This window comes from Ammodytes marinus (assembly GCF_949987685.1).
Source record: "Ammodytes marinus genome assembly, chromosome: 19".
In the NCBI taxonomy this organism is placed as follows: Eukaryota; Metazoa; Chordata; class Actinopteri; order Uranoscopiformes; family Ammodytidae; genus Ammodytes; species Ammodytes marinus.
In genome coordinates this window covers 6,012,823-6,027,366 of record NC_137223.1, presented here as the reverse complement: position 1 = coordinate 6,027,366, position 14,544 = coordinate 6,012,823, and the positions used below count along the sequence as shown (strand labels likewise).

The 14,544-nt window shown below is 42.6% G+C and overlaps 1 protein-coding gene across 1 annotated transcript in view; it reads right to left on the bottom strand.

Annotated features, from left to right (window-relative positions):
• cfap206 (cilia and flagella associated protein 206) overlaps positions 1 to 14,544 on the bottom strand; it is a gene marked incomplete at both ends in the record, with an annotated part of 33,442 nt that overhangs the window by 13,858 nt on the left and 5,040 nt on the right. Inside the window, 4 exons of the mRNA XM_080048416.1 lie at positions 7,301 to 7,468; positions 10,198 to 10,386; positions 10,585 to 10,675; positions 12,118 to 12,201. Coding sequence (XP_079904542.1) covers positions 7,301 to 7,468; positions 10,198 to 10,386; positions 10,585 to 10,675; positions 12,118 to 12,201 — 532 coding nt within the window. The remainder of the gene's footprint in view (positions 1 to 7,300; positions 7,469 to 10,197; positions 10,387 to 10,584; positions 10,676 to 12,117; positions 12,202 to 14,544) is intronic.

The following is a 14,544-nucleotide window of genomic DNA, read 5'->3' as shown; positions in this document are numbered from 1 at the left end:
GGACTCCATTGATCAGTGACTGTGCCAGTGATCCCTCAAATCACTTTATTTCTTACAATGAATGTATTTAATATGGAACCATCCAAAGGATATGTGTCGAATCACGATCCATGCTGTAATCCACCTGGCATTTTGGCTAACCCTAACCCTAACCCAAGTTGGAAACTCTGATATTGTTCCTTTTGCATGTCCTACAGTGCCAAAACATATATTTCATGGTGACCCTGACACTCCCTTCATTGCTAGCCCTAATTTGCCTTTGATCGTACTGTCAACCATTACCCAGTATTGCCTGTTGATGGATATGACAATGCTGGGGACCTTCAACAGAGCTTCCAACTTGTTCAGAGAGCTATCCCTGCCATTCCTACCAAGAATTTTGGTGGAATGTTAAAATATGCTGACGGAGGGGGGCGCCCTTAGCTCAGTTGGTAGGGCGTCCCCCCCATGGGCCTCGGCCAGCAGCGGACCCGGGTTCGATTCCAGCCCGCGGTCGTTCTCTGCATGTCACTCCCCTCTCTCCCCATTTCAACTCTGTCTCTACACTATCAATAAAAAGTAGGGGTGTAACGATACACGTATTTGTACCGTACCGTGACGGTACAGGCACGTATTTGGTGTTACAGAGGTGGACCGCGGTCCGTTTGTGGCGTAGCCTACATAGCGTTAATATATGGCGAATGTACAGGCTTGTTTTGCGGTGTGGAACTTAAAACTTGTCGTCGGAGTTCCCCCCGGACCATTTAGCCTCCGGCTCGCTCGCACGTGCGCAGTAGCAGCCAGCGATTTAGAGTCTGTTATGTCCATGGTGAGCACAGCATGAGGGTGCAGTGTTGCTAACTTAGCGACTTTTGAGACCCCTCTGGCAGCTTTTTTTCAAAAAAGCGACTAGCGACAAATCTAGCTACTTTTTCTGGTGTTATTGGTGACTTTTGGAGACTAAAGCATGTATCGCTCTTTACTTCTAAACGAGCAGCGGCTGCCTCCGAGGCACCTCCCCCGCATGGACATATAAGCCTCGTTCGACTTGGAGCCGTCTTGCTCAGACCTGCGCAACTATGATGCGCGTCTTGCTGAGCGCACAACAAAAATGCTGCATAAATGCTGTGCGCTCAGCAAGACGAGCGTCATAATTGCGCAGGTCTTAGCAAGACGGCGACATCTCAAACGAGGCCATAAGCTCCCCCGTCCCAGAGCACTGACACACTTGCGCAGCAGCCCCTCCCAGCTGCGGTCAGAGCAGGAGATACACACCTCTCCGCTCAAGTGTTCCGTTTGCATCCCTACTAGCAGTTGTAGGCTACCCCTCTTTTCTTCTACAGTCTATGAGTAGTGCAAATAAAGATGTTATACAGTGCTATCAAACAGAGAGTGAACTGCATGGCGAAAGTCAACAGGAAACCGGAGCTCGCAGGCGCACCCCTGTCATTCAAATCCCCTTTGAGGGATAACTTCGGATTCCAGTAGAATTATGAAAACAGTGATAAACGTGTGGAACAATGTCGGCACACAGGTTATTGTTTCACCGCGATCGCCTATGTATGTAGGCTATGGACATATAAAGGGAGCCAACACGTCGAACATGCATACGCATTTGAAAAGGCACCATCCAGGTCACCGTTACTGTGAAGAAAATCGAGCTGTGCAAACCCAGACAGTATTTGCTTTTTTATACTGAAAATACATAAGCTGTCATTTAATTAATGCTGCAGTTGCACTTTTATTTGATAATTGTTATATTTATAAGAGCACTTCAGAGCTTAAGAGAGCTGCAGTAATATATATATTTTTTAAAGTCAACAATACCCTTAAAGATGACATACCCTTTTTTTACATACCAGCTTACAGAGCCTGCTGAGCATTAACACTGGCTTTTTTTTCACTGCAATTTTAGTTCATGCTGCACCTTCACTAGTATTTAATAAGTATTTTATTTATTGGATAATTGCAGCAGTATTCTTTTTAGATTTGTTATGCATTGTATTTGTATGTTACATACTGTCAGCTAGTTACTGACAGCTAAAGCTGTTCATTCTCCCTTAACTATGAACCGTACCGTACCGTACTGTACCGTAACGTGACTTCAAAACCGAGGTACGTACCGAACCGTGACTTTAGTGTACCGTTACACCCCTAATAAAAAGCATAAAAAAATGCCAAAAAAAGAAAATCTAAAAAAATATGCTGACGGATGAAGACTGCTGCATAAGTGTTTGTAGGTTATATGAAGCAGCTGGATGATGTAATAGTGGCCTTGCATCCAACATCAGGCAGCTCTTCAGCCAAAATGCAAGGAGGAGTACAGCATGGATCGTGATTGGACACATATCCTTTGGATGGTTTCCTATTAAAGCCTTTAATAAATTGGCATTAAAAAATATTCTTCGTCAGGTTGTATTGAAGGAAAGAGTGTTCACTTACAGTATCTCACAAAAGTGAGTACACCCCTCACATTTCTTCAAATATTTCATTATATCTTTTCATGGGACAACACTGAAGAAATGACACTTTGATACAATGTAAAGTAGTCAGTGTACAGCTTGTATAACAGTGTACATTTACTGTTCCCTCAAAATAACTCGACACACAGCCATTAATGACTAAACTGCTGGCAACAAAAGAGTACACCCCTCATAGTACAGCGGATAAGCACAACAATTTTGCGTTTTTGAGAAAAGCATGACATTTCTACCATGGTAAGTACATGCCATAAGGTTTATTTTCAGATGTTGAGGGAAGTCAGATTTTACCTTTGCGGACAGCAGTGAGAGGCCAAATCCAAAATGGCCTCCATTCCGCTGGGTATAATGTTAAAACTCTCATAATTTAAGAACCATGTAATGTAATTAAACATTTAAGGTATAATTTTCAACTAAAGTGGATATGCCCAATCATTAAGTGACACCTTTGAGATCACAAATGCTCAAGTACATGCATTTAGGTCAACGTCAAGGTAAGAATTGACCAAAATCTAGACAATTATGTATGTAAATGCAAAGTCTTGCCTGGTGGTGGCGCTACAGCAAACCTCATGGGCTCCCCATTGACATCAGAACAGCTGTAAGCCTACACTTCCGCTGCAGGCTTTAAACATATCTCTTTAAACTGCACTCTTTAGATTGTACTATAGTACTTGTGTGATTCTTGCTGTTCTGGGGCCGTATTCACAAAACATTTTATCTTAGCGCTAAGAGTACTCCTAAGGAGCACTAAAAGTTCTTAGTTAGGAGTCATTTCTTAAAACCTATTCACAAAGCTGCTAAGACCAACTTTTACTAAGGAATGGGAGGAACTCCTAAGGTAAGACTAGAGGGTGGGGTTGACCCTGTTGCTATGGATGATGTTATGTTCATACCTCCTATGCCCACAGTGATTGGCTGAGAGGGAATGCCTGGATTGCCTGGATTAAGTTGCATTGGTATCCACTGAAGTTGTTCTGGGTTGTCTTAAGTAGTGTTGTATAATGAACATTTGGCCTAGTTCTTAAACGAAAAGGATGTATAGAAAGTATGTGTGTATGTCAAGCACCTAACTGATTGTGAGTCGTGTTTCACGTGAACGTGAAACTTAAAATAGCCTACGTAAAACGTCTCCTAATTATATTGTGAATGAATTCGAATCTGTATGGGGCATTAAGCGGTTAGTTGTGCATTCCGGTCAAGGTGGGGGGGTGCATTTATAATAAAATGTATATTTTAATAAGATGATTAGGAGGTGAGTGAGTGAGTGAGTGAGTGAGTGAGTGAGTGAGTGAGTGAGTGAGTGAGTGAGTGAGTGAGTGAGTGAGTGAGTGAGTGAGAGAGAGAGAAAGAGAGAGAGCGAGCGAGCGGTGTCGGACAGATTACAGGCGTGTGTAAATCCTGGTAAAGTGACCAGGCGCTATAATAGCTCTTGTAGTTACATTAAATACAAGCTGCGACGTAGCCTACTCTTTTCTGTCCCCCACCTTCCAATAAACATGTAGATTAAAGGTGTTGTCTCACTTGGCTTCCTCAAAAAAAAAACCCACGCCACGCCACTGGACTCCTAAGGTAAGACTGGAGGGCGGGGTTGACCCCGTTGCTATGGATGATGTCATGTTCATACCTTCTATGCCCACAGTGATTGGCTGAGAGGGAATGAGAGCTAAGAGTGAATTTATGATAGAAACACTGTGGGAGATAACCATATTGTGTCGCTGTATTAAAGTAAAGAGTTTTTATATGCAATTAATGACAAGTGACACTGATTTAACATGTAACCAAGATACTGCAGGGGTTTCCCACACATTCGTTCACAATTAACCTACAATAGCGCCACATAGGTCTATTAATTTGAGATTTTACAATGATTTGAATCGGAAAAAATATCCTCATTGAACAGCTGCACGCCATGCACTCTCACTGTATTTCTCTCAACGGCGGACTATGCAGCAATAGTCAGACAGCGACACACCAGGAAATTCACAATTTAGAAACAACAGCCGGCAAAATCGTAAATTGCATGCGGAAAGAAAAAGGCGAGACGCGCAACTATACAGTAGCGGACCTGTGGAATGGAGGAGATGGTGCGAAGCGCCACATATAGGCCTACTCTAGTAACAAATTAAACCCAAACGTGACACCAACAGTAACTTTCAGTGCATCGTAAACCCAAAGCAACTGCTGGAAAAGGAACTTAATAAATATATTTTTATATAAATATAATAAATATAAATGTGTCTATACTTTCTAAATATAGTTTTACTAAGATCATTAAACCCTTACAGCTATTAAGGTACCTTTTGTGAAGCTCACTAGCATTAAATCTCTCCAAAATGCCATCAAATGGTTGTCTGTGATTTACTCTTAGTGACTTTTCATAGATTTAGGAGCTAGTTTTAGCGCTAAAATGCTTTGTGAATTACACTTATCTTAAAAAGTTAGGAGTCCTAAAATTAGGAGTGAAACGCCCCTTATTTTTGAGAGTTACTCCTAAATCAGCACTTTAGGACCTACTCTTAGCCTTAAAATGTTTTGTGAATACGGCCCCTGACACTTTTTGGGAGCGGAGGTAACGTACAGTGAGTCCAATATGTATTTGATCCCTTGCTGATTTTGCCGGTTTGCCCACTAATAAAGACATGATCAGTCTATAAATTTATGATAATATGTATTCAAACATGGAGAGACAAAATATCAAAAAGAAATTCCAGAAAATAACTTTAAAGAATATATTTTAATTAATTTGTATATCATTGAGGGAAATAAGTATTTGATCCCTCTGACCAAACACACTCAATACTTAGTGGCAAAGCCTTTGTTTGCAAGCACAGCAGTGAGACGTTTTTTGTAGTTAACCACAAGTTTAGCACACACACCAGGTGGAATTTTGGCCCACTCTTCTTTGCAGATCCTCTCTAAATCATGAAGGTTGGTGGGCTGTCGCCTGGCCACTCTGACCTTCAGCTCCCTCCATAGATTTTCGATCGGATTGAGGTCCGGTGACTGGCTGGGCCATTCCATGACCTTGATGTGATGTTTCTTGAGCCAATCCTTTGTTGCCTTTGCTGTGTGCTTCGGGTCATTATCATGTTGGAAGACCCAACCACGGCCAATTTTCAGCTTCCTGGCAGAGGGGAGGAGGTTGTCCTTCAGGATTGTACGGTACATGGCTCCATCCATCTTCCCAGTGATGCGGTGAAGTGGCCCTGTACCCTTGGCGGAGAAACTCCCCCAAAACATTATGCTTCCACCTCCATGCTTGACGGTGGGCACAGTGTTCTTGGGGTCATAAGCAGCATTTTTTTTCCTCCACACATGACGGGTAGAATTGAGGCCACAAAGCTCAATTTTGGTCTCGTCCGACCACATAACTTTCTCCCAATAACTTGGTTCATCTTTCAGGTGATCATTGGCGTACTTAAGGCGCGCGTCCACATGTGCCTTCTTGAGAAGGGGTACCTTTCGGGCACTGCGGGATGTTAACCCATTGCTGCGCAAAGTGTTGCCTATTGTTTCCTTGCAAACTGTGGTCCCAGCTGCCTTCAGGTCATTTGCCAACTCCTGCCGAGTGGTTGCAGGATGATTTTTGACCGTTCTCAGAATCATTGCTACCCCACGAGGTGGAATCTTCTTAGGAGCACCGGACCGAGGTCTGTTGATGATCATGTTATGCTTTTTAAATTTTCTTACAATTGCACCAATGGTTGTTACCTTCAAATCCAACACCTTGCTAATCTTTTTGTACCCCATTCCAGCTTTGTGGAGATCAACAATCCTGACTCTGAGGTCCTGAGACAGCTCTTTGGTCTTCCCCATGGTGAACAGTTTGGAATCTGTCTGATTGTCTGATTCTGTGAACAGGTGTTTTTCACACGAGTGATTAGTGAGAACAGGTGGCTTCAGTTCAGGTAACAAGTCGATTGGGAGTGTCTACCTGGTCTGTAAAAGCCAGAACTCCTAATGAATACTAAGGGATCAAATACTTATTTCCCTCAATGAAATACAAATCAATTAATATATATTCCTTAGGTTCATTTTCTGGATTTTTTTTTTGATATTCTGTCTCTCCATGTTTGAATACATATTATCATAAATTTATAGACTGATCATGTCTTTATTAGTGGGCAAACCGGCAAAATCAGCAAGGGATCAAATACATATTGGACTCACTGTATATGGCATCTAAGTTGGCTAATGCTCCACCATGTTTGCAGAAATGTGTGATCTTGCTGACAGACAGACACAGGTGAAAGTGTTTCCTTCCACTCCTGCAGGGATGGCAGAAGTAAAAATTATGATAATGCAACACTTTTCACACTATATGAGCTATTATTACATTATGAGCTGTTATTACATTATGAGCTGTTATTACATTATGAGCGGTATCAATAAAGTTCTTAATGTAATACGTTATTACAATGATTATGCGCAAAGCCCTTGTTACGTTATGCAACCGTAATTGTATTACATTATGAGCTGATTATTACTTTATGAACTTATTATATTATTATTATATTGAAATAATTACATTATGAGCCGTTATGAGCCATTATTGCATTATTAGTTGCTACAGACCCTCTTATCAACAGATACCTGTTAACAACCTTATGTGCTTAGCTTAAGGTCTAAGGGCAGAGGGAGTCATATTGTGTATTGTATTGAGTGTGAAGCCCACTGAGGCAAATGTTGATTTGTGATATTGGGCTACATGAATAAAACTGATTTTGCGTATTTTTTTAACTTTTTTCTATGTATTAGCCGTATGAATAAAGGCGTTTGTGCCTGTTTTAACACTGTTCTGAAACTACATGCTTTGTCAGTAGGCTGGTGTGCTGTACTTAGTTGATGGGGGTCGGCCTCCTCTTCTCCCTTCTTGTTGGCTTGGTTGAAGAGGCGGATCCCTGTGACGATCATGGTGAGCTCAATCAGCTGCTGCTCCTTGTCCTTCTTTAACAGCACCATGAAGGCTCCCAGCTCAGCCTGAGGGAAGATGCTCTGCAGGGCAGCTGGGAAAAGGGACAGACAAGTCAAGAGTCACCATGCAGTTCACTCATAATAATTATCATCATCATCTTAAATGTAGACGGGAGCACCTTTCACACATCGTTCCCAGTAAATTACCGCGAAAATACCACTAGGGATTTTCACTATTCACACATGCAGCTCCATCCCGGAACATTCCAGTGTTGCGCTTGTTCACACATGACATGTCAATGCCGGTAATAGAGACACTGCGGAACGCGTCATAATCAGAGGCCACGCCCATCGTAAGGGAAAACACTACACAGCGTTCCATTCACTTTGTATTGGATGATTCACAAATACACATGACTTTCTTTAAAGCCGCAACTCTTGTCTGCCGATACGAGCTGTTTGTGTTAAAAATGATTGAGCAATTTTCAATATCGAGACAAAACTCATACCTAATGTATGCTAATGTTAGCATTCTTCTGTTCTCCTCATGTAGCCTAAAATCCATACTTGTTTGTTAAAGTTACATCCATCCGGGCTTTCTGTCAACGTTAATCCTCTTCCTTATTGCTGATAGAAGCAGCAGCAGGCTAACAGTTAATCCAGCCAGTGACATCTTAAGATTCCACTTTATGTCTCAGTGATTGATGACAAACACGATTCGTTTATCCCCGCGGCAAACAGTACCGACCCCAAAGTCACTTCTCATGAATGGACCTAAGTCCCTGCCTCATACCCTAAAGCCTCATACCCTAAAGCCCTCTACTACACCTAGAAGTGTATTTAGAGTCAGGGTCTCAAAGTTTTCCTCCACTTTTGTCACGTAGGTCACTGATCCTAGCGCTTCTCTTCTTGTCCACCGTTTCCTTTTTAACGGATCACGGCTTTTTCCTAGGTTAACAAACAGTTTCAGAAGTTACAAAAAAGACTTGATATTGAAAATTCCTGAATATTTCATAAACACAAACAGCTCGTATAAAAAGATGACAGTCGTAGATTTAAGGAAAGCCACTATACGTATACGTAGAAGCATGTTCTTCTTAAATTTGTTTGCTAGGGAAAAATCTCATGCAATGTAAATGCAAAGTGAATGGAACACTGGGAAGCGGTTTCCCCTACGATGCATGAAATAGGCCACGCCCAACATGGGGGAAACTGCTAACTAGAACGCTATGTGGTGTTTTCCCCCATCATGGCCGTGGCCTCTGATTATGACACCTTCCACAGTGGAGATGGATGTCCAGAAGAGGGCAGTTCTATGCCTAGTAGCATCTACACCTACACTGCTAAAGTCATCACCAAGAAGAAGAAGCTTGATCGAGGCAGCTGACCAGGCCCCCAGGAATAAGAATTATCTTTAAACCGTGTACTAATAAAATGAAAGTTTTCTCTTTTCAAAACGCCACCTCAAGTGTTTTATTAGCCGTTTTATTTTCAGTTTTAGCCGAGGGGTGGGGCCTACGACTTCTAGCTTACAATTCTAGAGAACGAGAATATTTCTACATCCGGAACGTCGTGAAACGTACACTGTGCGTCATGCGCTAGGGGCGTGTAGGAACCCATGATGCGGAAGAAATTCGATCCTTGATGTTGCGCCAATGAGCAGCTTTCATAGTAATGAATGGGTGCCATGTTTTAATATGGTGTCATTTTTATAATATGTCCAGGGCGGACTCACGGACACCCGCTGCCACTTCACATGTCCTTGACGAGGAAGAAAGAATTAGGAATGTTTTCCATGATGTTGCACTGCGCCAATGAGCAGCTTTCATAGAAATGAATGGGTGCCATGTTTTAATACGCCGTCCTTCTTATAATAGGTCCAGGCAGCTGACGGACAATCTCGTCACCTGCACGTACAGAGAGCAGCTCTCTTGTTCTGGTGTTTTTCAAATTTTCCGCCATTAATGAAGAATGGAGTTTACCAAACTAAAGACGTTGGTTTGGTCGTTGTGGTTTCAAGGCGCTGCTGCTGTTGTAAACGACTTACAGATTAAATACGTCCTCTTTCGTCACATGGACGTAAGGATGTAACTACGGGCCCTTCCCGGCCATTTGCCAACTTATTAACACCAAAGCATTCCCTTCATATTCCCAGCAATATGTATAGGTCTTGAGCATGGAAATTGCAGATGCAGATTTGCCGGAAACATTTAATCTGACTGATCACATGCCGGCACATTGCTGGGAAAGGCTGCACGTGTGAAAGGGGCTTACATGAACAATGTGTGTGCAGGGATTAATGTTAGGCGTTTCAAGTAAATGCAATCTTTTCCCTGCATTTCAGCTGGTTAAATGCTGTCACTCAATTTACTTTGGCTTACAGGTGAAGTAAGCGGGTGTTAAATCGCTCTTTATTCATACAGTGATCACTTACATAATGTGCGCGTTTCATAAAGCCCATCTCTCAGTCAGCTGCTCTGCATGTAATCGGCAAACAAACTTAATGGAGGATCCCGAAATTTTTATCCAATCACAAGAGAGAACACTACAAACCGAGACCCGTCTCACTCATGGTCTCACTGCCGGTGCACGCCAGAGCAACAGATGGGTGAATGTTTATGCGCCTACAATGGCGGAGCAGGTAAAAATCCTTCCCAATGTCTGCTTGAAGACCGCAGTGCATTAATGTGGTGACGTAGGGACGAGCGAGGGGACTGCTAACTGCAGTAACTGACAGGAAGTTAGCTAAAAGAACCATTCCGCTTACAGCACCTTTAATATAGTTCCCCCAAAAGTGAAAGAAGAAGTTAGTGTGTGACACCTGTAGCCTCTTTGACGATGTGGATGTCTGTAGGCGAGCCCATGCTGGAGCGCAGCAGGATGTACGTGATGAGTTTACGGTACAAAGCATCTAATTCATCACGACTTTTGGCCCTGCTGTCCGTGATCTCTCTGCTCACTGGGCTCAGCCTGGACTCCATCGAACGGTGGATCTCCTCAAGGAACTCCCCTGCACGCACACACGCGCACACACACACACACACACACACACACACACACACACACACACACACACACACACACACACACAGTGTACTTGCTTTGTCATCAGATTCACCTAGTAAACAGAACATTGCTCCCTCATAATGTTTTGAGTAAAGAAGTCAGCAATTTAAAACCAGAGGTCAGTTCATATAGGGACACTTACGCCGGGAGGTGTAATTCATATCAAAATACACTTGCATTTTGATTGTGTCGAGGGACGGGCTGCTCTTTTCCATGAGTTTATCCAGACACAGCTGTAAGAGATATTTCAGATGGAGATAATACATTAAGAATAGAGCTTTTGTACTTCAAAATGTTATATCCAGTGTCGATAATGTTTATAAACTAAATCTTAGAACTTCATGTTGGGAAAGCATTTACCATCAATTTTGTTAATGAAGTAATAAAACATGAAGAATTGAATATTATGGCCTCAGTATTATAAGCCTCTCACTAGGTTTTTGCATTAAGGAAACAAACAATTTGGGTCAACATCCAAATTCAACTACACTGTAGACCCAACTGAGTATAAAATGTATGTACATATTAACTTTACCAATATAACTACAGAACATAGTGGTTACCTGTCCCAAGGATCATATTTCTTAATAGCCTATAATTGCTCAGTCCTAAACATACTTATAGACATGAAAGGAATGGGTTCAGAAAGTAATCTAACACAGGGACAAGGGATCTCACCTCGGGGCCTGCCCGTAATTCTGACGCCTCATTGTTCCGACGTCTCAATGGTCCGAAATATTTCCCATTAGATCGACATGCCACTAACGGAACGCATTGGTCCGAAGTGCCGTCTCTCTCTCTCTCTCTCTCTCACACACTCACACACTAAGCACTAAAATATAACCTATTGGCCTAGAGAGAAACGGTGTTTCAGCACCATGGACAGTGAGCGGAGGTCAGCATGCCCACACACACACACAAACGAACACACACACACACACACACACACACTAGGCTATGTAGACGGTATAAGGTATAAATTATTTAGGCTAGTAAAGCACACTGCAAACACATTAAAACAACACAGGCCCACACAGCTACTAAATATGAAAATTGGATTTGTTTTTAACTCACCATTTGACTCACTTTACTTCTTTACGAGGAAAGTATGAATCCTTGTATACCGTGGGCTATATAAATTCACCTCTTGTAACAGTTCAAGCCCACAGCAACTGTATGGCTTGACGATGTGCACTGCTGGAACTTACACCGTCTTGTGTTTTTGGTTTCATAATCACAAGTTTGTTTCGTTATCCGTTTTGTTGGGTTGGTCTCGCAGTTTTGTGAGTCCAGTTGTGCTACTTTATGAGGAAGGCCGGGGCGAGATGTGCGACGGCAAATGCAACATTCAAGGTGCTCCTCGCAAAACTTAAAAAAAAAAGGGTTAGGGAGGGTTAGTAGGTTGTATTTTGGTGCTCAGTGTGAGAGAGGAGAGAAAGAGAGAGCGTGAGAGAGGAGAGAGAAAGTTAGAAACTCCAGGGATTGTGTAGGCTATATAGTCGGAATATAGGACCTTCGGCCTAATGCGCCGCCTTATTGAATAATCGGACAAACGGCACCTCGGACCAATGCGTTCCGTTTTCATAACATTGAACTGTCGGCATAGTGGCATGTCGATCTAATGGGAAATATTTCGGACCATTGAGACGTCGGAATTACGGCATGGCACCCTCACCTCTTCAAGTTTTTGGACATCTTGTTTGGTCAGAGTCCGATCAACATTAAAACCATTTCTTGGGTCCAGCACAACAGCTTTCACCTGAGAATGAGAACAGGGAAATGCAGTTTAGAGAGTCGTCCATTTCAGATTTCAGATGTATTTATTTTACAGTGCTGCTTGAAAGTATGTGAACCCCTTGAGCCTATTGGAATTGTATTTATTTTAACCATTATTAATTAATTTTATCAATATCAGTATTTTTTTAATTAAATAACAGATGTTTGTTTTTCAATTCAAATTTTTTCTTTTCCGGAAAACAATTGTTTAAACAGATTAAATGTATTGTATGTTTTGTATGTGCAAAAGTCTGTGAACCCTGAGCTGCATTGCTTAAATGGAGCAGGTAAACACAATCAGATGGGCCAAATTGAGTGATGAAATGGACCAATTTAATGAGAGATCTTTAGGGAAGAAATTGGGCGGCACTAGATTTTACAGATCAAACCAGGTCAGTTTAGGCTCACCAAAGTGAACCCACACAGGTCAGACATGCTAAAAGGGAAAGACAATCTCAGAGGATCTAAGGAATAGAGTTGTGATGTTGCACATTTGTCTAGGGACAGCTATCAATTAATTTAAAAAGTTTCAGCTCCATCTGTCCACCGTGAGGCAAATCATCTACAAATGGAGAGCTTTAAAGGGAAAATTCGCCGATTTTCAACCTTAACTCATCTACCATAATATCCTTTGGGTCGCATTATATCCCCGTGTATTTTTTCAACATGGTCCGTTTCGCGGGGACCGAGCTTCAAAAATCCATTCACCGGTGACGTTTCTGTGGCGTTTCTGCTTCATGGTGCAGACCATAGACATGGGCTGTATCCCGTTACAGAGACCGCCTCCTTGGTAGGACGCGGTCTCGCGGTCTATGAAGGCTATAGCCTATGAAGGCCGATTCGAAGACCGAACCAGGGCCGAACGAGCGTTGTTAAACGGGACGGTCTCCGCAGGTCTCCGTTTACGAGCATTTCCGGTTTGTGTAACAAGCCGTTACCTTGCGTGACGACTCGCCGCTCCTGTGCTGCCTAGCAACCCTGATAGCTGCCAACGGAAACAGCCTTGTCAACAGAGTAAAAAAGAAAAAGGAGTTGCCTACCAGACGAAAAGAAAAAAAAGTACAAGCAAAAAATAAATTAAGATAAAAGTTAAGAAGATGGAGCAACACGTTGCTGTTTTGTTATTTTTTATTTTATTGTATGCCATCTCTGAAAAAAACGCAATGAATCATGGGATATGTTGGGCTGCGAAGGATACATCTGATGCAGCCTTCAAAACCGTGAAACGAAGGCTGCATTTCACGGCTGCATATGAGGAGCCTTGCAAGGAGCCTTGCAAATGGAACAACCTTTGCGCGCCGCTATGACGCAATCGGTCTTCAAATGCAGCCTTCGTAGACCGCAACCCCTGAATCAAGATACAGCCATGGTCTGCACGACACATTACTGTGGCCGTGTCTGAACTGCCATACTAACGTCCTACTCATACTCATTTTGACTTCAATTTGAGTATGTGACGGTTTGGGTATGCGAGTTTGGGTATGTGAGAAATTCCCGGATGAGTACTAACTTCCGGGAAGATTTTGGGTATGAATCGATCGTATACTTTTCCTACTCAACCGCCCCACAATGCACTGGGTCAATTCTACCCGCCCAGGAAAATGAAATATTTTCGAGCAAGTTGCTAGGCAACAACATTGTTTGGGGTTCCGCGATCTGACAACTGTACGTGCAGTCATTCATACACTCTTACAATAGATAAGAGATGAAGATAAATACCTAACAACATTAGAGTCACTAAGTGAAATGAGTGTTGTGAGTCTGATAGTGGAGAGAGATCAGAACAGATCGCTGTCCCACACACCGCGGCTCGTCCAGCTCAACTCACAGACAGCTGAGTGCTGATGAGCCGGACAGAGAGCGTCGGAGGGATCCTCCGCCTCAAAACATCATTATTATAAAACAAGAGGTCTAAAACACAGATGATGAACACAGGACTGTAAAAATCTAGTTCAATATCTAACCTGTAGAGGGCGGTTATAAGCTTAACAGTGTCTAAACTGCCTGAATCTTATAAGAAGAAGAAGAAATTCTTCATTGCTTGAGTATACTTCAACTGAGAACGTTTTAGACGCAGCTCGCATACACAATCGATCTTTGAGTAGAGAGTATGCAGTATGGTGAGTATGTAGGATGTAGGACGCTAGTATGGCAGTTCAGACACGGCCTATGTCTATGGTGCAGACTACAGCCTCTCGGAGCCAGTGTTGCAAACTCTTCAGTAAGGAAAGTAGCTATTGGCTGTCCAAAAAGTCGCCAGATGACGTCATCACCTAATTTACATATGTGTAGATGACGTCATCGCCTAATTTGCATATTTGTAGAC